This window comes from Phyllostomus hastatus, unplaced genomic scaffold (assembly GCF_019186645.2).
Source record: "Phyllostomus hastatus isolate PE091 unplaced genomic scaffold, TTU_PhHast_1.1 phas_contig_148, whole genome shotgun sequence".
NCBI classification, from domain to species: Eukaryota; Metazoa; Chordata; class Mammalia; order Chiroptera; family Phyllostomidae; genus Phyllostomus; species Phyllostomus hastatus.
In genome coordinates, this window is record NW_025333607.1 from 7859479 (window position 1) to 7881629 (window position 22151).

At 37.8% G+C, this 22151-nt stretch overlaps 1 protein-coding gene across 1 annotated transcript in view; it reads left to right on the top strand.

Moving 5' to 3' along the window:
- FMN2 (formin 2) overlaps nt 1-22151 on the top strand; it is a 268694-nt gene that overhangs the window by 159159 nt on the left and 87384 nt on the right. The window contains exons 9-13 of the mRNA XM_045818459.1: nt 3167-3258; nt 3423-3552; nt 4528-4674; nt 7560-7619; nt 7777-7897. Of these exons, the coding sequence (XP_045674415.1) occupies nt 3167-3258; nt 3423-3552; nt 4528-4674; nt 7560-7619; nt 7777-7897 (550 nt within the window). The remainder of the gene's footprint in view (nt 1-3166; nt 3259-3422; nt 3553-4527; nt 4675-7559; nt 7620-7776; nt 7898-22151) is intronic.

The following is a 22151-nucleotide window of genomic DNA, read 5'->3' on the forward strand; positions in this document are numbered from 1 at the left end:
GCATGTTGTGGGGTCTCCTGTTCCTGGCTCTGGTGCCCAGGTCTAGGGAGTCCAGGGTGGGGCCGGGCCCCTCACTCAACAGGAAGCATGCACAGTGGAGATGTCGCTCCCAATCTTAATTGCCACACCGTGGTCTTGGAACCCGTTCATCCTGCATCACTACCCAACCTACCAGCCTTGATGTGGCTTCTTCCTTAAATCCTTAGTTATAGGAGTTCTGCTCAGCTGGTCTTCAGTTCTAACTGGCGGTGGTTCGGTAAGTTAGTTGTAATTTTGATGTGGCCATAGGAAGACATGAACACAGCCTTTACCTACTCCACCATCTTGAGCAGAAGCCAAAAAAATCCTTGTATTACAAGAGACTGAAAGATTTAATCTTATAAGGGATGTTTGACTGGGAAGGATTTGAGACTGGGAGGGGGAAAGTTTATTATTTGAATGTTTGGAACTTGGAAATTTCTTTGTTTTATTAACTGATGTGTAAACATGTAGCTACTTTGCCCTTATCTTTGGCCATAGGAAGAATCAACCTATTTTAACAAATGACTCCCATCACCATGAATATGGTAGTGCAATCATCAGCATCCTCTTCATATATAGAGAGTTGCACATAGGTTTAAAAAGCCGTGGAAGAGGATGACTATACAAGAGTTATGCAAATAAGAGTGGTGTTGTGAACAACTTACTATGTTGTATGCTGGGTTGAAGTCTCACATGGATCTTTTTATCCCTGGTGTCTGGCGTAATGCCTAGTAAACAATAGACCTTTAAATGCGTGGATGAATGAATCCCTGAAATTCATCTTTTTAGAAGCCTGACCCTGTTGAGTACCTTAAACTTGTGGACCAGAGAAGAACAGTTGAGACTAAATTTACTTAGAAGGCCCAGCAGAGCAAACGTCATCCAGACGATTGCTGGAACAAGTTTGACATACAGTGTGTGGTTGCTGATAAGAATGAGAGTTTGTGTCCTTCGAAGGTGGCAAATAATTGACTTTTGCTTGATCCTTCATGTTTTGCAAGAAGAAAGTCAAGGTGATGGGATAGAAACAGTTGGTCATGGTGTATTAGTGAGTAGAGGAAACTTGCATATTTGGTTAATGTTGCTTAAAAAATCCTGTTATGCTTCAGGCCTACTTGTTGTATATACCATTATATTCTTAAGTATTCCTGCATATGACGGGAGTGATGGGTGCATGAGAGGGTTGTGGTGAATGAAGGCAAAGAAGAGTGAAAGTGGATGCACCTTTTCTGGGCACAGCTACTTCCTTCTTTACTTACCTCTTTGTGTCCTACCACGGAAAGGACTAACTTTACTATATGCATCCACAGCTATCTATCTTGGAGCTCAAATGAGCTCATAAGGACCTCCACGGTACTCTAAGCATGCTGCGAAACAGTTGGCATTATCTGCATATCATCATGTTCTCAGTATTTCTTATATTGTCCTGTTATTAGTATCCTGCCTCTTATCACCTCTGTCTTCTACCTTGATTTGGGAGGCCTTCTTTGTTGCTGTTTAATTACTGGTTTAGTTTTTTCTATGAAAAAATGACTATTAACTATACATCATAAATTATATTAATCTGGGGCTCATTCTTATGAGTGGTAACTATAAGTAAATGACGTGGTGTTTACTCTCCTACAATTTGTGGGCAAGGCCACAGGGAGGAAAAAAAGTAAGCTTACTGCCCTGGCCAGTGTGGCTCAGTTAGCTGGAGCTTCATCCCGTACACCCAAAGGCTGCGGGTTTGATCCCTGGACAGGGCATGTGTGGGAGGCGACCAATGGATGTTTCTCTTTCACAGCAATGTTTCTCTCCCTCCCCCTCCCTCCCTCTCCCTCCCTCTCCCTCCCTCCCTTCCTCTATCTCTAAAATCAATAAATGCACTTTTAAAGAATGTTTCAAAGAACCATGTAATTGCAATTCTAAATGAAGGGTCTAAATTTCTAAAGTTTTGGAGTAGCTTAACCTATTTACATTAAATGCACCCCCTTTATTTCTTTATATCCTTTTGTTCCGTCATATTCCCAAAGCAAAATTTATCAAGCCTGTGGAAGATTCACTGATCTGTCATCAAATCCTCTTCCCCTGTTAAAAAACGCTTCCTTTGAGGAACTTGTCTTCTTTAATCTCATCAGCCGAAAACCTCCATTTCGAAACCAGTGACTACAAAACAGAACGTAGCTTTGTTAGATGAAATAGAGAGAGTCTCTAGAAATCTCTCAGGTTCTGTCTTCTACAGCAGCTCTTGGTCAAACTACTTTTCTGTCGAAACAAAAAATAACGTTGAAAGGATCTTAAGTTCTGAGGACTGGACTGTAATTTAAGTTACGCTAGTTTCTTCACACCTGTCAATGCATTTAGAAAAGGTAGTATTTGATTGCTTTGCAACATGTTTGTGAATGATAAAAAAGGTAAGATTACAGATAAAAATCCTCCAAATCCTCCATAAAGAAGAATAGATTTGTGATTCTCCAAGTCTATTAAGTCTTCTACCTTCAGTTAAAAATGCAGAAGATCCTCTCTATAAAGAAACAAATTTAGAATGACACATTTTTAGCTTGATTTCATAAAGGGTTGAAAGAAAACACTTTTAGGAAGAGAAGAAGCCTCAGACCTTTTTTGTAGCAAAAAGAAAATTCAGCAAAAGGATCAAAACCTTTTATTTTTGTTCCATGACTTAATAATTCAATTGCATTTTTCTTTCCCCTAAGAAAAAAATATCCATAAACAATGATTGCAATAGTTAAATAAGTATTTTTTTCCTTTAACAATCTTATAACAACCTTAGAATCAACTCATTTCCAAATTTAATTGATTCCTTTATAAGAAATACTACTTTAAAATGAAATTCTTGCATTCTGGAGAGTATTATAAACAGCCAAAAAGCGAGAGAAGGCCATATTGTTTTAAAACATGCTTGAATAAGTAAATGTTTGGCCAGATCACTGATAGTCAATAACATTTTTTGGAAGATTTCGAGATGATCTGGTTTTCATTAAGCATATTTACACTTTAATGCCTCATGAGTGAAGTCAAGCTTTACTATAGAGAAATGCTAGGAAATATGAAAATGTGTATAGTTTCGCTGTATTACGATCACCATTATCTAAGAGATTCCATGGACCTGATTTTGAAAATCAGCTTGGCTTTTGATTTGCAGAGGGCACAGTCAGACGAACTGGAAAAAATTGAAAAGCATGGCCGGTCCTCCAAAGACAAGGAAAACGCCAAGTCTCTGGACAAGCCCGAACAGTAAGCACGCCTTACACCTCTGCAGGGGGGCGTCCAGGGGGCTAGGGGCGGGTTCCCTCCACTCGGGAAATTCCGTGTCTTCTGTTCATAGTTACGAATGATATGAGGTTGAACATCTGCTTATATGTTATGTTTTCCCTCTTAACTTGGCGTTATTTCCTTAGGTTTCTTTATGAGCTGTCCCTCATCCCCAACTTTTCCGAGCGAGTCTTTTGCATCCTGTTCCAGTCCACATTTTCAGAGAGCATTTGCTCAATTCGTCGCAAACTGGAGTTGCTGCAGAAGTTATGTGAGGTGGGTGGTGATGTGCAGAGGGCTGAAGCTTGGATTCTGATACGTAATTGGGTACAGGCATGTTCATATTTCAAAAAAGTTTTTATTTATTCTAAGTGCTCATACAATTTGAAGCGTAGCAGACCTACAGAAGAAACCACACTGTGTTTGAGGTTCCAGAACAAAGCAGGTATGCAGGCAGGCGCACTGGTCCGCAGGGGACCCCTGTGCCCGAATGTGGTCATTGCTGATGGACCTCTGGAGACTTTTGTCCCTTCTGCTTTTGTCAAAGCAGAACCTTCACTGTTCATGGTCCTCTCATACATCGTACTTCCAATTAAATGCAATTTCAGGGCATTCTCTTTCCTTTCCTTCGTATTTGGAAGGGTCCCTCAATAAAATGTGCATGATTCCAACCACATGATTTAGGAACAGCCGTGTGGTTCCACAGAAGATCAGTATTCTCCTGAAAACAAAGACTAAACTCTTGGCAGAAATTAGCAATATTGACATTTAAAACAGTTTGTCACAAATCAATAGAACCATTTCTTCTCATTCTGGCAAATTATTTTGAAAAGCTGTGAGTAGTTATCGAAGGCACATTTTCAGAGGAAGTGGCCTGCGAATTCAGGTTAAACTTTGTGTTTTGGAGAAGTAAGTATGAATTTTTCAGGGATAAATCTAAATTTGGACATTAATACTTATAACTGTGTTTTAGTTTACCACAACGATGCCAAAAATGCCTGTTGCCCAGGATGACAGCAATGACATTATTCTGTAGTAGTTGTCATTGTATAAATCTTACTTCTTTCTTAGAAATGGCCTAGACTTTTTTCCACTTTGGAAACATGACTCTTTAAATATAATAATGAACAATAATAAAGTTTGGATATGACCCAAAACAATTAGCATAACATGGGTATCAGCCATGAGCTTAACGATACATCAAATAAAACGCTGTATAACAGAGAAGTTGCTCTTCATTCTGTTTGACAGACCTTGAAAAATGGCCCCGGGGTGATGCAGGTTCTGGGCTTGGTATTGGCCTTTGGCAACTACATGAATGGTGGGAATAAGACTCGGGGGCAGGCGGACGGCTTCGGGTTGGACATTCTCCCGAAGCTCAAAGACGTCAAGAGCAGTGTAAGTATTTTGCACGAGTGAATGTGGGCGCGTGGAGGGTTTGTCGTCTTGTTTAGGAATAAGCCTGCCTATAACCCAGTTGCAATAAATATTTCTTTAAATCCCAAGTTCAAAAGTTTCTTTGTGTTCTGAACTAGGTAAAAGTCATGGCTATCATATATTTGTGATTTAGTGAATAATAATGTTTCCTAAAGTGAGTGGTTTTGAGTTCTATGTGTAATGAATAATTAAGTAGTCAATATTTTAAAATAAAAATAATTTTTTTCACTCTACCGTGGGTGCTAATATTTATCTTTTTGGACCCTGATGACTAATTAATTTCCATAAATTAGACAGTATATCCATTACTTTCTTTTTCCCCTCCATTTTAAGCAAAACAAAGATGAGGAAAAATAGTTTGTAAATAAAAGATGATTGTTTTTCTGCATATCATCTCCTTGATGCTGGCATGTATCAGAACACCTGAGTCTTTTTGCAGCCTAATTACTTTTTGGTCCCACTTTGATAGGTGTGTTTCCTTAAAATTAACATCTAAGAGACTATGAGAGTGTCAGTACAAATACAAGTTTAGGGAAACAACTGTGGTAGTAAGAGTTGAAGTCTGAGACTATGAACTTTGAAAATAGAAGAAATCTGTTTCTCTGATAAGAGAGTGTCCACACAGACCTGTTTAACGAAGGAAATTGTGAAGAGGTTTTTATACTATTGAACGTAAGTAAGCAATTGGCCTATAGAGATGAAAATACATCAACTTGTTCTTCCTAGATAATAAACTAAATCTCCCTCCTAAGAAAGAGGCGCTGCCTGTTTTTTTCCATTGGCCAACAATGTGTTTATTCAGTCACACGTCCATGCAGACACAGGCTGTGTGTTTCCAAAATTGAGGAAGACAAGAGTCCCTTCTTGGAACACCAACAACATATAAGATTTTTGATGTTCATTGGCTGCATGTGTTCAAATGCTATTTTATTTGTATGATGTGTACTTTCAGAGGGACCTTCAGTATGTCAACCTTCTGAAGCACATTTCTCAAAAACCAAAGCTCTCTGAACACGTGGTAGTTCCTGAATAGTTCTTAGCAACTGCTTGTTGGATTGAAACAGTAACTTTTGAAAATAACGTAGGAATATATGTGACATTGACCTAACGTTTAATTTATAAAAATGTATCTGGCCCTGACTGGTGTGGATCAGCTGGTTGGGCATCGACCCACAAACTGGAAGGTTGCTGGTTCAGTGCCCTTTCAAGGTATGTGGCACAGTTGCGGGTTTAGTCCCTGGTTGGGGCACATACAAGAATCAACCAATGACTGCATAAATAAGTGGAATGAAAAATCGTGTTTCTTTCTCACGTTGAAGTTTCTCTTCTTCCCTTTCTCCCTTGCCTCCCCCTCTCTCTAAAAATAAATAAATAAAACCTAAAACAAATGTATCTGAAGTGATTTTCATAATCATTTTATATATGAACAAAGGATTTATTTTATTTGGTTGACATATCTTATTCAATTCCCCAGTAAGTGAAATCTAATTCATTTAAATCATTGAGGAGTAATCTAGATAAAAATTAAACAATGATTCAGGGAGCAGGAGTTTTTACAAAAGAAATTCACTTGTGTTCTCACAAACGCTATGCAAACTCTTCCTGATGTGGTTCTTTTTCTGTAAAATGAATATACGTGTCCTCTTTAATACCATCTTTAAACCTGCCTGCTACTCAGGGCCCTTAGAGTTTTCGCTCAGCATGCTATTAGCAGGCATTCAATAAATGTCTTGTTAATTGTTTCAAATACTGCTAACCGTTTCACTGATTTATAGCTTAGAAAAGTAAAAGGAGGTCAAATAGCTTACATTATTTTGCAAGCAAATCTTGTTTCTAATAAGTATATTTTGTTAATATTAATGTTGCTATGTATTCCTGTGTAATAGATATTGCATTATTAGTAATCATTACTACCACTACTGCTACTACATATTACTATGAAGATCGTCTCTAATAGGTGTGTTACCATATCACGTCAAGCTCATTTATACAGGGATGTTATTCTTGCTATAAATATGGGGAAAGTTATAGTTAGGCTGAACATTCTAGGGAATGTAGTTAGTATCCTAGGGATTTTTTTTAATTTTAATTTTTTTAATTTATTTATTTTTAGAGAGGGAAGGGAGGGAGAAAGAGAGAGAGAAACATCAATGTACAGCTGCTGGGGGTCATGGCCTGCAGCCCAGGCATGAGCTGGGGGCCTGACTGGGAATCAAACCTGTGATGCTTTAGTTCGCAGCCCACGCTCAGTCCGCTAAGCTACGCTAGCCAGGGCTAATTTTAATTTTTTTTATTATTAACGTTCGAACACAGTTGTCTCCGTTTTCCCCCCACCACTTTCCCCCACCCTACCCACCCCCACCCTCCATCCTACCCGCTTTGGCTTTGTCCGTGGGTCCTTTATACATGTTCATTATATAAATACACGTTTGGTCTTCCACATTCAGATGATCTAGTACAGACTTGGAGCCATGCAAAAAAAATAATTAAAAAAAGAATGCTTCATAAAGACAGCAGTTTCACCTCTTAGTAACAAAAGATAAAGATCAGTAAACTGACTTCCTGATGGAAGGGAGGGAAAACTGGAAAGCGTTTGTAGCTGACACTCCGCCCTGCACCAGCTGCGCCGAGCTCTCGGAGCCGAGACGGGAGCCCTGGGGAAAACGGGGTCCTCGGGGCCATCCTTAGGTGCAGTCCCTCACGTCATTTGAAATAGACAATTTCACGTTCCATCCTAAGTGTTCTCATCTGTACACACTGAATTCTCAGAGTTTATTTTATTGAACACTGCATCTTTAATAATTTTCAAAAAATGCATTTTGACTTACTTTGGTTTTTCTGCCTAGGACAATAGCAGAAGCCTTTTGTCATACATTGTCTCCTATTATCTTCGGAATTTTGACGAGGTAAGACGAGTTTTGCGTATAGGTACGTTTTGGTATTCTTTATTGTTGAATGATTGGGCCTTGTTTGTTTTCATTGTTTTGCCATTATTGCTATTGTGTGATCCTTCTTCATATTAATGCTGATTTGTTGAAAAATTATGTGTTTCCTGCTGATCAGGATGCCGGAAAAGAACAGTGTGTTTTCCCGTTACCGGAACCCCAGGACCTTTTCCAGGCGTCCCAGATGAAGTTTGAAGATTTTCAAAAAGATCTCAGAAAACTAAAGAAAGACTTGAAAGGTAACTTACAACCTTAGAGAAACTCATGCTCGTTATTTGTGCTTTTTTTTTTTTTGGCCTTTAAACCCGAATGATATTTATTGAAAGGGAAAAGTTGCTCACAACATATTGGTGAACATGTGTGTAAAACTACATACGCAAGGGTCGATGTTTTTTTAAAGAGAGAAGACAAACTTTTCAGTGTTCTTGGATGGAATGCCTTTCACAGGCTTGTAGAATTAAAAATTACTTGGCGTGTCAAGGAAATCCTATTCCTTTGTTATGTAAAAAGTGATGTGTATTAGAAATTTAGTTTTGGAAAAATCTTGGTTATTTGAATCGCAGTCTTTTTCATCAGGAGGAAATTTGATTGTCTTGTTTTTCCTTTATAGCCAAGAACATTTGTACATTTATCTTGTCGTTGTGAAAGGATGATGAGTCCTTCCCAACCCTCCCTTCGTGTACTTGCCCAAGATTTTGAGGCTTGTAAACTTTCCTGGGAACAAAATATCTTCCTTCACATATTTCGTCAAAAAGCACATGCGTGTATGTTTTATTGTTAGTTGAGAAGATCTTATATCAAACCATTTTGAAGAGAGTCTAAAGTTCTTCAGATTTCTAAATTAGAAGTAACATTTACACAAAGGCAAATAGTTTACACTTTTAAAACTATTTCTGGCCCTGGCTAGTGTGGCTCAGTGGATTGAGGCCCGGCCTGCAAACCAAAAGGTCATGGGTTCAATTCCCAGTCAGGGCACATGACTAGTTTGTGAGCCGATATTTTTCTCCCTCTCTTCCCTTCTCTCTAAAAATAAATAAATAAAATCTTTAAAAAAATTATTTCTGTAAGTAAAATCCCTTTTATTCCCTGTTCACGAGGTTCCTTATTAGTATGGGGCCAAGAACACCTCAGCTATCAATGTAAACTTCTATGTATTGGGTTGGCCAAAAAGTTCATTCGTTTTTTTTCCATACAGTGGGCCTAGTAGTGCTTAGTTGTCTTTAACTTCATTTGAAACAGCTTTGTTAGATTGCATTGTGACAGCTGTCATATCAGCATGCTTTTTAAAAAAATCTTATCAAAATTGGTGAGTTTTTGTGCAACCATTTTAATATTGAAGATGGAAGAAGATACACAGCATTTTCAGTGTACTGTGCTTTATTGTTTCAAGAAAGTTCAAAATGCAGTTGAAATGCAAAAAAAGATGTGTGCAATATATGGAGAAGGTGCTGTGATCAGTCATCTGCGTCAAAAGTGGTTTGCAAAGTTTCTTGGTACTATTACCATTTTGGCCAAATAACTCTTTGCTGCAGAGCTGTCTGATCCATTGGAAGATGTTTAGCAGCACCCCTGGCCTGTACCCACTACAAGCCCGTTGCGGGAGATAGCCAACATACTCAAAATACCAACGTCAATACAATTATTGGTGAAAATGAAAAATGTGGCTTTTATTTTATGGAAAAAACTAAATGGACTTTTTGGCCAACCCAATAATTCTATTAAGCACAGACAGGGAGTGAATACATTTACATGAGATTTTCATTTGATGTGTTACTGCAGGAAAATTACTCCTGTCCAGAAACCAAAAAGATGATGTAACTTTTTAAGTGATTCCACCCCAGTTTTGAAATGCTGATCCATATTGATCTATATGGATCAGAATCAGCACAGTAACATTACATAGTTTGCTGGTAATGCCTAAACACTCAGCAACATTTGTAACGACCCTGAGCATACGGCCCATTTGCAGTGCTGGGGACACTCCCCAATGTGGGTGGTCATTTCCTGAACCCAAGGATGACTTCCTTGTTTTAAAAATAAATAAAATTATGTTATGTTTGTAGAACACTGTTACTATGTATTTAAGCATGATTCTTAAAAACAAGAAAAAACACACTATTCATATATACTGTTTATCATGGTTCAGAATTATAGCAGGTATATTGGCTTATTGGTTTGCTAGCATTTCTGGGGTATCGGAAATGGTTTACACTTTGATCAACGATTCAGTCTTGTAAAGCAGCATTTTATAGTTTACAGGCTGTTTCATAAAGGAGAGAATGGTCATCTTACTACTAGGAGATTTATGTTGGCCAAAGGTTGGAATGTTACCGCATTTATTTTCATACCTATATGCTTTCTTACAATCATTATTAAATATACATGTAGCCATGAAAACAGCACGTTCTCACAAGACTTAGATAGAGCTAAACAGAGAACTCACAGACCCCACGTGATGGGTTTGAAAAGGACCAGTAAACACTCCATTGTCCTATTTCCTATTGTACTTCGGTCTTCCCAAGCAATGTGGTGGCTACAGACGGTGTATCTTAGCAATGTTTGAGTGCTTCAGAGGGGTAAGACGGTAATGATTTTAACTTGAAGGGTTTACTCTTTATGTGTAATAAGGCAGACTTCTCTGAAAGGTCTACTTCCTCAACTAGCACCTAAGCATTTCCCTACCATAGTATTTTCTCGAGTGTGTGAACAGTTTGTGATGATTTGGTGTCCTAGAAACGGGGTGGTTTCATGACCGAGTAAACATAAAGAATTCACGGTGTTCTCTGAGAGAAGGGTTAGCAGTTCTCCAATGTATTTGACCAGGGAGCATTTGCTTTCCGCAGAACATCTGGTCGGTTCTCTAGTTGGTGGAGCACATTTCAAGAAGCGCAGGCCGCAGGCCTGGTTCCATGTTAGTAATGGAAGGGTGGCGCTTGTCTCTGACAAGCTTACAGCGAAGGTGGGGGAACGAAACTCCAGTTCATGATAATGCAGTTATATCCTGCTGTTCTCATGCAATGTGAACAGCTTGAGCTATTTACAAGGCTGAGGCATCCTTTAAACACTGACAAAAAGCATAATTTAATCATATCTCTTATTTTTTTTTTTGCTTTTCCAAAATTTGAGATTTTGTATAGAAAAGAAGATGTTTTGTAACACAAGGAAGGAAATCTCGCGAGCCAAAACTTAATTAAATTCAATTTCTGGGAAGGATTCAGCATGAATGTAGCATTTCCTACCTACAAGGCATAAAATAAAACTGCCTCATGTCCCTTTTTGGAATGAGATGGGTCTAAATAAATGTGATATGTGCAAACATTTGACTAAATGGGAGTCAAATGGGAGATGACTGTATTATGTTATTTTGTATAATTAGTTTAAAATAATGTGTATTTTGGTAAGTGTAGTCTAGTAAAAATGATTCCTTCTAAGTGATTACATTAGGTGATTCATTTAGGAGAGGTCGAGCCCTGGCTGGGTGTCTAAGTTGGTTGGAGTGTTATCCCGTACACTAAAAGGTTGTGGGTTTGATTCCTGTTCAGGGCACATACCTAGGTTGCAGGGATCAAAGATCCCTGGTCAGGGTGCTACAGGAGGCAACTGATTGATGTTTCTCTTTCACATCAGTGTTTTTCTCTCTGTCTTCCCTGCCCAGCCCCTCCTTCCCAGTTCCTCTCTCTCCAAAATCAGGGAATGTATCGTCAGGTGAGGACTGAAATCATTAGAAAAAGAATCAAATATCCTGTCCACATTTTTCAGAAGCAAGTTGTCTTAAGAAGGTTTAAAAAAAATGAGATGATACACGTAAAGAATTTATCGCCATACTTTCCATTTGATAAATATCCAGTAAACACTGCCTATTCATAATAAGGAAAAAATGGAATGACTAGTATGATTAGTTAGATAAAGAGATAAGAAAAGCCATTAAGACACTCATTTTCTGGCGGAATCATTTCATCTGCCTCAGTTTAGAGGCTTGCCTTACGTTTAAGGAAAGACTGAGAAGTGGTGTGTGATGGCCCAGACGTTTTCATGACAACTGAATCTCATGTTAACGCTGTAAGAGCAGAGCATCCACTGCGTTCGGTTTCTCTGCTTGTTCCCGAGATTTCCACAGGGTGCCCCTGGCTCTCGGGGCTCGGTGACATGTGGTTTGTTAAGCAACCTGATCTGCTTTTGATCTCTTCTGGCTGTCAGCAGCCTTGCATGATGAAGTCATGCCGAATGATGATTTCTGGTCCAGTGCCTTCCTTGGGTAGAAACTGTAGCACTTGCCACATGACTTAAATCAACTCAACACGTACTGAGCATTGGGTAATTAAGTTACCGGAACTGGGCGAGAATGCTTTCATGCAAATTCTTCCCTGTATCCTCTGTGCCTTCCGTCACCTCCAGTGCCTGGCTCAAAAATGTTTAAAATTAGTTAACTCTATCTTCAAGTTGAAGTAATTTCAGTATCCAGAGATAAGGGAAAACCGAGTCAAATTGTTAGTATTGATTTATTTGTGTTTACGCCAACTATTTTTACAATTGTAAATATCTGATATTTATTTTTTGTTTGAAGAAAGAAAAATGACGTTATAAACTCAGTTCAAGTGCAACCAATATCTTCTTTTAAAATAAGTTTTTACTGCAATTTAAAATGAATATCAGTTCAGCATGGAAGATTAGAGAATACTGAAAATCATTGTGTAGAAAATATATTTACTTATAATCCTACAGCCCAATGGTAAATAACCTTAATATTTTGGTATATTTTTATCTGGCGTGTGTGTGTTACACATGTATGAATTATACAATTTGAGCTATAATGCGTATAATTTTTGTAGTTTTTGTTCATTCATATATTCTTTGCCTTATAGTTGGATAATTTAATCTATCTACATGTGCATCATGTCTTCCTTTTTTTTTTATTGTCTTGACAAATTGTTCTGTGTTCTCTCCCTGGCTCTTCCAATATATTTGGGAAGCTATAGATAGTGTTTCTGTTATTGTGTTGGCTGGTCTTCCATGTTGACATATTTTTGGCAATTTATGTAATTTTATAACATGCTATACATTGATTCGTATATTTATCTTCCCAAATAAGATAATTGTTTTAGAACATTCTGACTAATAATTAAACTACTTTTCATCTTTCTTCTAGTGATTTTTCAGTTTTAGTCCTATTATTTTTCTTTTAAAAATTACTGATAGTTTGTATTCATTAGGTAATAATATTTGCCAGGGTATTTAATCAATCCTTATGCTAGCGTTATCACATCCTATTTGTACCCTTCTCATTTAGTTGTTGCCTCCATGAGGGCTGGGGCACGCTAAACTGTTAGTTCAAAAATGATGGAAAAAATTTCCTCCTCATTTTTGAATGATTATTTTGCTGAGTCAAGTAATCTAGGTCAACTTATTTTTTATTAATATTTTGAAGGGAACTTATTTTTCTTCTGCCATCTCTTATCACTGGTAAGTCTGTTTCCAATCTAATTGTTATTCTTTTATGAATAATCTGTCTTCTCCCTTTGGTGACTTTTATAATTTTTTAATTATTTTTCCCATCTTTGGCTTAGCTTTAATATGTTTCATATAGGTTTATTTAATTTATTTATTTGTTACTTTTCTATGTACTTAGTAAGAACTTCCAACCTGAAAATGAGTGTCTTTTAATATCTTAAGAATTCTCAGTAATTATCTATTCATGTATTCATTACTTTTCCCCTCTTTTTCTGAAACTCATTTTAGATGTACATGAAAGCTGCTTAGTCTAACCCTCATGTCTCCTAACTTCTCTTTCCTATTTAAAAATCCACCCCTTTTTGTATAATCTTCATGCATTCCTCAGCATTGCCTTCCAGTTCATTAATTCTTTCTTTGATTCTGTCCAACCTGGTGTTTATATTATCAATGCAGGTATTTCTAAATCACGACAATTGCTTTGTTTCCAGGATTTTTAGTATGTTTTTTACCATACTATTTTTACCATTAAATGAATTTTTGTTCTTTTTTGCATATTATTTTTCCTTTATCTTTTTGAAGTTTACAAAAATATATTAAAGTCCTTTTTGCATTTTCTATATTTTGTTTCCTCTGAAATGAATCCATCTTTTACTTGTTAATACTTATAAGATGTCATCCTACTCATTAATTTTCTTTGTGGTAGTAGAATGTTGATTAGAAACAGCTGTTAGAGAGCTGAATGAGGCCTCCTTTGTAAATAAAGCACAGTGGGAACATAGCCGTACATACCCAAGCATTTCTGCATCATCTGTGATTGCTTTTGTGTCAGCTTGAAGTCTTGTGATTGAAGACTTCAAGAGCTGTGACAGAAACTGTCTATCAATCTGCCTGTCTTTTGCTCTTTCCTTTCTCCCAACTCCCCAAATCCTGCACTTCCTTGGTTGTTCCATTGCATTGACTTGGCCTGCCTTTGGCCAGAACCAAACCTTCGATCAGCAGCCTGGGCTCCTGCCCTGTGGGCATAGTAGGTCCATTGCAGAGTCAGTCTCCAGGTTAGTGAAGGACTTGACTCAGATCATGCCTGGATATCCGTGTTTGCCTGCTCTTGCTGCCCCAGCTGCACAGGGGCTGTCACTGTTTCTACCCTCCTTTCCTGGCTTGGGGGAGCCCACATCAGCTCTGGGTTTTCAGCAGGGAGACCGGTTGGTTCCATTCCCTGCCTTGTGACTCTCCCATCAGCAGTCTCTGCGTAAGCCAAGACCTCTACCTCTCCTCCACACGCACACTCAGTCACCTCTCACTTGGGCACTGCTTATTAACTTGGGTTTCTCTCCCAGTTCTGGTCCAAGGAGATGGTATTTTTTTTTAAGTATATTGTGTCTGTTTGGTTTTCTTGTTTTATGTCCTTGTTCATTGCTATGTGTTTTCAACAGAAGGAAGTCTCAGCCTATTAATTAATTTATCATTTCGGTTGCCTGGACATCTGTATTCACTTTTATATATGTTTTTCCCACTGAAAATTTTAATAACATTTCTCAGGTTTCTTAATAGACTTTAAAAACATTTAAGATGGTTTCATAATAATCTCTTATAGTTGTGCCATAATTTAATGGATAATTTGATTCTTGTAAGAAATAACTTTCACCAGTTTTTCTGCTCTTCAGAAATATTGTGTTGAACATTCTTATTTATAACCTTTGTACTATATTTCTTATTACTTCCTTAATATAGATTTTTAGAATTATAATTACTGGATTAGAGGCAGTGAACTTTTTTTTTCAGATTCTTGATATTTCCTACCAAAATGCTTTCTCGAAAGGCAACTTAACTATTTAATGGGTTGGTTATCTCATAAAATTGGATAGAATAATAAAATTTATGAAATTTAGATCAGTAAGGAATCAGAGATATTATAGTCTAATAATGACCATTCAGCCAATATTTATCAAATCACTAGAAAATAAAAAATTAAAACATGGACTCCCCCCTTATAGCTCATAGACTAATGAGAAGACCAGTGGTTGTAGGTATGCATATATTTATGCATATGTATACTGCTATATGGTATAACAAGTATTTTTTAGTTATATAAATAAGATACTGTAGAAACACAGAGGAGGTAATGATTAGATATCCTTGGAAAGTTATACTTAAAATGGACTTTGAAAGATCAGGAAAGTTGTGTGCAGGAGAAAGAAAAGGGGGACTTCAAGCATGGGAAAGAACATGAGCAGTCACCAGTGTTGCTACTATTTGGACTTGGACCGTCTGTTGATCCACGAGGCCAGGGGTGTCTCAGGTTTAAATCTGAGGGATACAAAATATTCATACATGAGGTTTGGCTCATTACCACAGAATTCATAACTAAGGTCAGAATTGTACAGACGTGTGGTCTGGAAAAAAACCCATACCCATAATTTTGGTATGTCTTTTGCTATGCTTCACCCACTTACAGTGAGTTCCATGGTCCATTTTCTGTTAAATTGAGAATTACTATTCCCTACTGAAGGTCCAAGGTCATCCTTAGCATAAAAATGATGCAATAGGAAAATTCCTATTCTAAGATATATTGTATTTAGAAAATAGGTAAGAACAAGAATCTTTCAAATTACAGTGTGCTTTAGCATGGCTTATGAAAGAGTGGAAGGGGTACTAACAGAATCATTCTTGTTGAGCTCTATTTTTTCTTTTATATGGCATTTCTACATGAACCTGTCTTCTATTGCATTGTGTGTATCTGTCTAATGTAATGTATTTTAATTTTTTTAACTTATTCATTTTAGAGAGAGAAGAAGAAACATCAATTTGTTGTTCCACTTATTTATGCATTCATTGGTTGATTCTTGTGTGTGCCCTGACCAGGGATCAAACCCACAACCTTGGTGTATCACGATGATGGATGCTCTAAACAACTGAGCTACTTGGCCAGTGCTGTAATGTACATTTTTACAAGGAGTCTGTCAAATTTGCATTATCCTCATATTCTCATCTAAAACAGTGGAGCTGCCTTTTCAATGCATGTACTTCTTCTTGTTGGGATTTCTTTTCCATCAGGCATGTCTACAAAGTACTGCACCTGGTCTGTTTAAGTCAGCAAAGTTTAGCCAAATATGTGTTGTCCTTCAAGGTAGTGCAACTCAGAATTGACATTTACTGAGCACCTTTTATTGTCAAGATGTGTTGCTTGATGCTTGGAGGGAAAACATACAAACAAATAATTACACTAAAATATAGTAAGCCTGATGCTTTAGTTATGACATAAGAATACTGTACTGGTGAGAATGGAGTCATGACATATGAATACTTGACCGATGAGAAAATTTATTGAAAACAACTTTAGCAGAAGAATCATCCAGTTCAATGGCATAAGATGAGTGCATTCTTGGAATTGTGAGCAACCTTTTGTGACTCAGATACAGGCTGAGTGCAGGGCACTAGAAGGCACTAAAACCACAGGGACATGCACCAACCAGGTCCCGAAAGTCAACTTAGCCCTGCTGGGCAGGAAGACTACATGGATGAGGGGTGTGTGTGTGTGTGTGTGTGTGTGTGTGTGTGTGGAAAAGGTGGGAAGGAGAATGAAGGGTGGGAAGGGAGGCATCTCAGGCAGAACAAAAGTCTAAATGCTCCTGTATTCTTGGACATTTCAGTATGAAATGGGAGAGTTCACATAGTAAAGTTTATACACTATATAAGGACATTACATTTTATTCTAAATGCAACATCCAGCCACTAAAGAATTGTATTTAGGAAACTGGAGTGATAATGATTTATGTTTTGAAAATACTGCTCTGGTAAGCATAGAATGTGGGAGACTTAGGAAGTAACTTAAATAAAAGATAGTCATGATTTTGACACAAACGGAGGAAACAGGAGATGGAAGGAACTAAACATATGTTTCTAATTTTTAGGGGTGGTGAGGGTGGTATAAAGTCATTATTTAGATTTTTCTGTATACAAGGTAATATGTAAGTACTTATTTTTTTAAGATTTTATTTATTTATTTTTAGAGAGGGAAGGGAGGGAGAAAGAGAGAGAGAAACATCCATGTGCAGTTGCTGGGGGTCATGGCCTGCAACCCAGGCATGTACCCTGACTGGGAATCGAACTTGTGACACTGTAAGTACTTCTTTAAAAAATTGTATCATGTCATAAGTTCCATCTAGTCAATACTATGTTGGCTACTGTAATGTTTTTCTGTTTGAGATGCTTACATTTCTTTACATAAGCTTTGGGGAAAAAAAGTTTTCATTTAAGATATTTTCTTTCCAGAGTCAATAAGCTTCCAGTATCTTTCTTCTCATTGATCTTCCCTCCCACAGACAATATGTATGGTACATGTACTGGGTTCCAATGACCATTTCTCAGGACTCTTAGACTTTTCATTAATTTAGTAGTAACTTTGTCTTGTGGATGGGAGAGTTAATGAGAAGAAAATCATGCCATTAGTCATTTAATTCTAAGATTTGATGCCATTTGCTCCTTCTAGAAAAAAAATAGTAAAGTTGTACTTTCTCATTTTCACCAGTTGCATACTTTTCTGACGCAACTGCCTTGTAAAAACAATAGTCAATTAGAGATGATTAGATCTCTGACATTTCAATTCAAATTCATGATTGTGTTACAAAGTACATTGTGCAAAAATGTGTTTTTTTTAGTGCAATAGCCAACTTAGATTCATTCAAAGCCATAAGATACTATTTCTCACAGAGACCCAGTATAAGCAAATTATCACACGAAAGCATAGTTTTCAAATACATAGTACACAGTCACCATGGGATTAAAGCCATTTACAGTTCCTCTCTATGTGAATGTTTCATTCTCCATGACTGAGGTCCTGCAGCTACTTCATTTTTCATTTTCAATTGGGAAATGCCAACTGATCCTTCTATACCCAGCTAAAATGACTCATCTCCAGTGACACTGTCCGCATGAACTTGCTATGTAAGGGACGTTGGTAAAGGTGGACTATCTAAGTGGGGGTTTGCAGAGGTACATGCAAACATATTAAAAGTTGAAGTGTAAATGCCAATGACTTTTCAAATTACACCAAAAGTCAGAACCCATTTTCCAGTGGGAACACCTAAGAGACTTTTGTTCTTCCTATCCTCTAGCTAGAGTTTTTTTTTCATTGGGGGCCTAACTCATACTTTCCAACATCAGCTGTTGGACACAATACAGAATCTTTTTGGATTAGGAAGGTCTTTAAATTAAACAAAAGCCAGCATGATTGGAATTACTCAGTTATGCCAACAGCCTTTAACAGTATTTAAAAAAAATATTTGGATTTAACTGTAACACAATTTTCCAAGAACTCTATCTTATGTTATGTTTTTAATAATGTTGCTAAATGACCCTTCAAGTTTACAAGATTTCAGTATTTGGTATTTTTCAAAAAATAAAATTCACATAGTCACATACCAATTTTAAAGGTGATAAGTAATAGCCAGGAAGATGTTATGCACCAAGATGCACGACAGATAAGAGAAGAATGAGGTTCAATCTTATAAATTTCCTTATTCAACATATTTGTATACATTATTGAGTATGTAAGTGTATATGTAAGAAGTATACATATATAAGTACATGCAAACTCCAGGAATTTACCTTTTCTTTTTATAGTTATCCAAATAGGTGTTTCCTTCTGAATATAATGAATAAAGTAACAGCCATCCACAAATAATTGTACAGATTATGTATCACATTGAAGAGCTTTAGTAGTTTGTATTGGGATTTGGTGCTCTTGGCTTGAGGTTTACATGCGACCCACCACTGGACGCTTTATATCCACATTAAGGAGGGTCATGGTCATTAGCATAGTTGAAAGTACGTTTTCTTCCACACAAAGTCTTAGTGCTTCCTCTCTATTTCAAACACAAGGCACACAGAAGTGAACGCACGGTCCTTGACTTCAGGGAATACAAATTATAGTCAGAGATAAATATATGTAAACAAATAAATGCAATAAGAGAGTATCACTGACAGCTGTCATTTTTTTGAGAGCTTCTTAAAAGTTAGTTAGCTCAGTGCTCGATGCTCAGGTGTCCTGCCTTCATCACCCCAGTTTCTACTCAAGGAAGTTGGGGCTCAAATAATTTCAGGACTAGCTCAAGCTCATATAGCTATTAGTGGAACCAAACTTGAATCCAGATCTATTTTATTGAAATCTTTCCCTTTACTTTATTTCACTCGCACATGTTCTGTAGAATAGGGAGATACAAAGTCCAACAGATGATTGGCCCTTCTGGCTTAGGACGATAGTTGAACCTTGCTGCAATAGTTGTATGTGGATTGATAAGTCCAAGTTCAACGGTTGATCATAAATGGTAAAAATATTTCAGGTGGATGAATAGCATGTATAAAGCATGGGGAAATTGCAATATACATGGCATTTTCCAAATTAATAAGAAGTTCACATTGACAGGAGAAACCAACTGGGTTTTCCATTTATTCCACTGATAGTTGTTGAATGCCTGTTGCCTGCTAGGAAATGTTCTAAGTACTAGCAAAAAAAAAAAAAAAATGGAGTGAGTAAATAAAGATGAGTGTTCTTATCTGCCCTCAAAGAGAGTGGAATTTGGTGACTCACTAAAGATCCAAACTATCTGTGGTAGACTTAATTTTCTTTTACTTTTTAGTTATACAAGTAATTATGTGCATCTTTCTGAAATATTTTCAAAGCAAACTCCAGATATGTCATTCCACAAGGGTACACTGGAGAGAGAGAGAGGGAGAGAGAGAGAGGGAGGGAGACAGAGTGAGAGGGAGAGGGGTGGGGAGAGAGAGAAAGAGAGGGGGGGAGAGAGAGAGAGACCTGCTAGTTATACAGTTGAAAATTATAATAATTAGAGCAGCTTAGTAAGGAAAAAACTGCCTGGGAGAAGTATGAGTGTCCATCACTAGAAACAACCAGATACATGACCAGCACGTTGTGTGGCCTTCTGGAAGGAGGATGGAAATAAGGTGGCGTTGCCAGTAAATGACCTGAGAGTTTTTTTGGATTTAAATTCTACTTGGTTCCCTGTGAGTACAGGAAAATCTATATGGAAAAGGAAAATGATGGAAGAAATAGAAAAGAATAGTTTTTGCTTGCATTTGCATTAAGAATACAGTTTATGTGAATGGGCCAAGGACATTTATAAAATTAAGTGAAATTTAATTTAAAATATTATTTTTCCTCATTAAAATGTTTTATCCTAGATTTTTTTTTATCTGCTGTATATTTTTTGTTTAAAAGTTACTAAGTAAAAATGAAGACCTGGAGAAATGGTGGCCCATGTTGGGAGACTTTGTCATGCTTATTCTGCAATCCACCTCTGCTTCCCTAACCAGCGAAGTTGCCCTTTGCGGCACTGGATCTATTGGATTAACCTTTGCACGTGTCTAGTGGTGGGGTGGTCTTACAGCTTCATAGACCTCCAGGCATGGTGCGTCGTCACGAAGGGAAGGACAGTTTTTACTTCCGTTTTCTAATAAAAAGTGGCAAATTAAATTGTCCCTAATTGTCAAAATATTAATCTGTCTCGTCTCAGGCTTTTAAGGCTTTGGAAAGTCAGACCAGGTTAGAGACGGAATTCTGCCCCCTTCCCCATGCTGGCCTAAGCTACTAGACACTGGGCTACTGGTATTTTCCTTTTCTCATTGGGATTGAAAAGTCATGAAAAACTATGTGGAATAAGGCAAGCTCCCTGAGGGCAGGGTTTTTTTCACAGCAGCTCTGTTCCCGGCAGTTGTCACAGGGTCTAGAATAGGACCTTGAATGCAGTAGGGGGTCAGTCAATGTCTATCTCATACAGGAATAGATTGGAGAGCAGTTAGAAACTGCTCAGAGACCTTTGGGAATACCTCTTCATGTGATTTTGCCAGAAGGAACTCACTGAAGTGATAGAAGGGCTAAGAAATCTACCCTATCTCCTTTAATTGATGTACTTGTCCCCTTTTATATACTAATTTATATGCTTTTAGAAAACTCCCCAAATGAGAGTATTATTAGGTTTATCTTCACAACACATCGATAGACATCAATAAACGCGGTATTTCCAGCTACATGGGGCTGTCATTGTGACATGTGCCAAAGAAAGCTGACTGCTGGCGTCTTCTCATCAGTCCCTCTCTTCACCATGTTTCTGACAAGTAGCGCCCCCTTTTCCGAATAGTCCTGGTGAGGAAGTGCTCACCACCTCACAGGGCTGGTTACTCCACTGTGAGAATTCCCCCAAACAGTAGCCATTCCCTGTACTTAGAACGGAAATCTCTTCCTCTAACTTCTGCGGGTTTAGGCTCCGCCCTCCTTGGAATCAACATGGAGTGAGGTCCGCACCCTCTTGTCTCTGGGACCACACTTCAGCTCTTCGAAAGCAGCTCTGTGATGTCATCTCCATCTTCTCCAAGCTAGACTATACCTGGTTTCATGCAAACAATAGCATCAATAGTTATCATTTTTATGCTCCTACTTACATATATTTAAGTTTGGTTACAAGGATTTTCCACCTAGTTTAGCTGATCGTCACACTAATGTTAGAGATTTTATTAAACCTGTTAGATAAGAAAATGAAGATCCCAAGAGGTTTGACAATTTACCCCAAATCATGAGGGTCATTCAGTGGGTGAACAAACTGGAATTTAAACCATATCTGTTAGATTCCAAAACCTGAATGTTATTTCTACCTCACTGGCTATTTATCCAGCCACTAACCCATCCGACAACAAAAATTCAGGCACTAGGAATGCAAATGGGAATTAGACTGCCTCTCCCTAAGCTACTCGGCCTAGAGGGGCAGAAGACACAATTACACATGACTTTAATACAGTGTGGTCGTTGTTACTGAACCCCATCTCATCCACTTACATGCTGTGTCATTCACCAGTCTCTTTGTACTTCAGTTTCCTCTGATATAAAGCGAGAGCAGTGCTACTCACGTCCTTCAAAGGGTCTGTGGAGCAGTGTCTGGGCGAACACATGTAAAGTAGCCATAGCGAGGCCTTGGGGCATAAAAATAAGTGGTATCTTTAAGTCTGTGTGCTCACGATGCTGTGGGACCA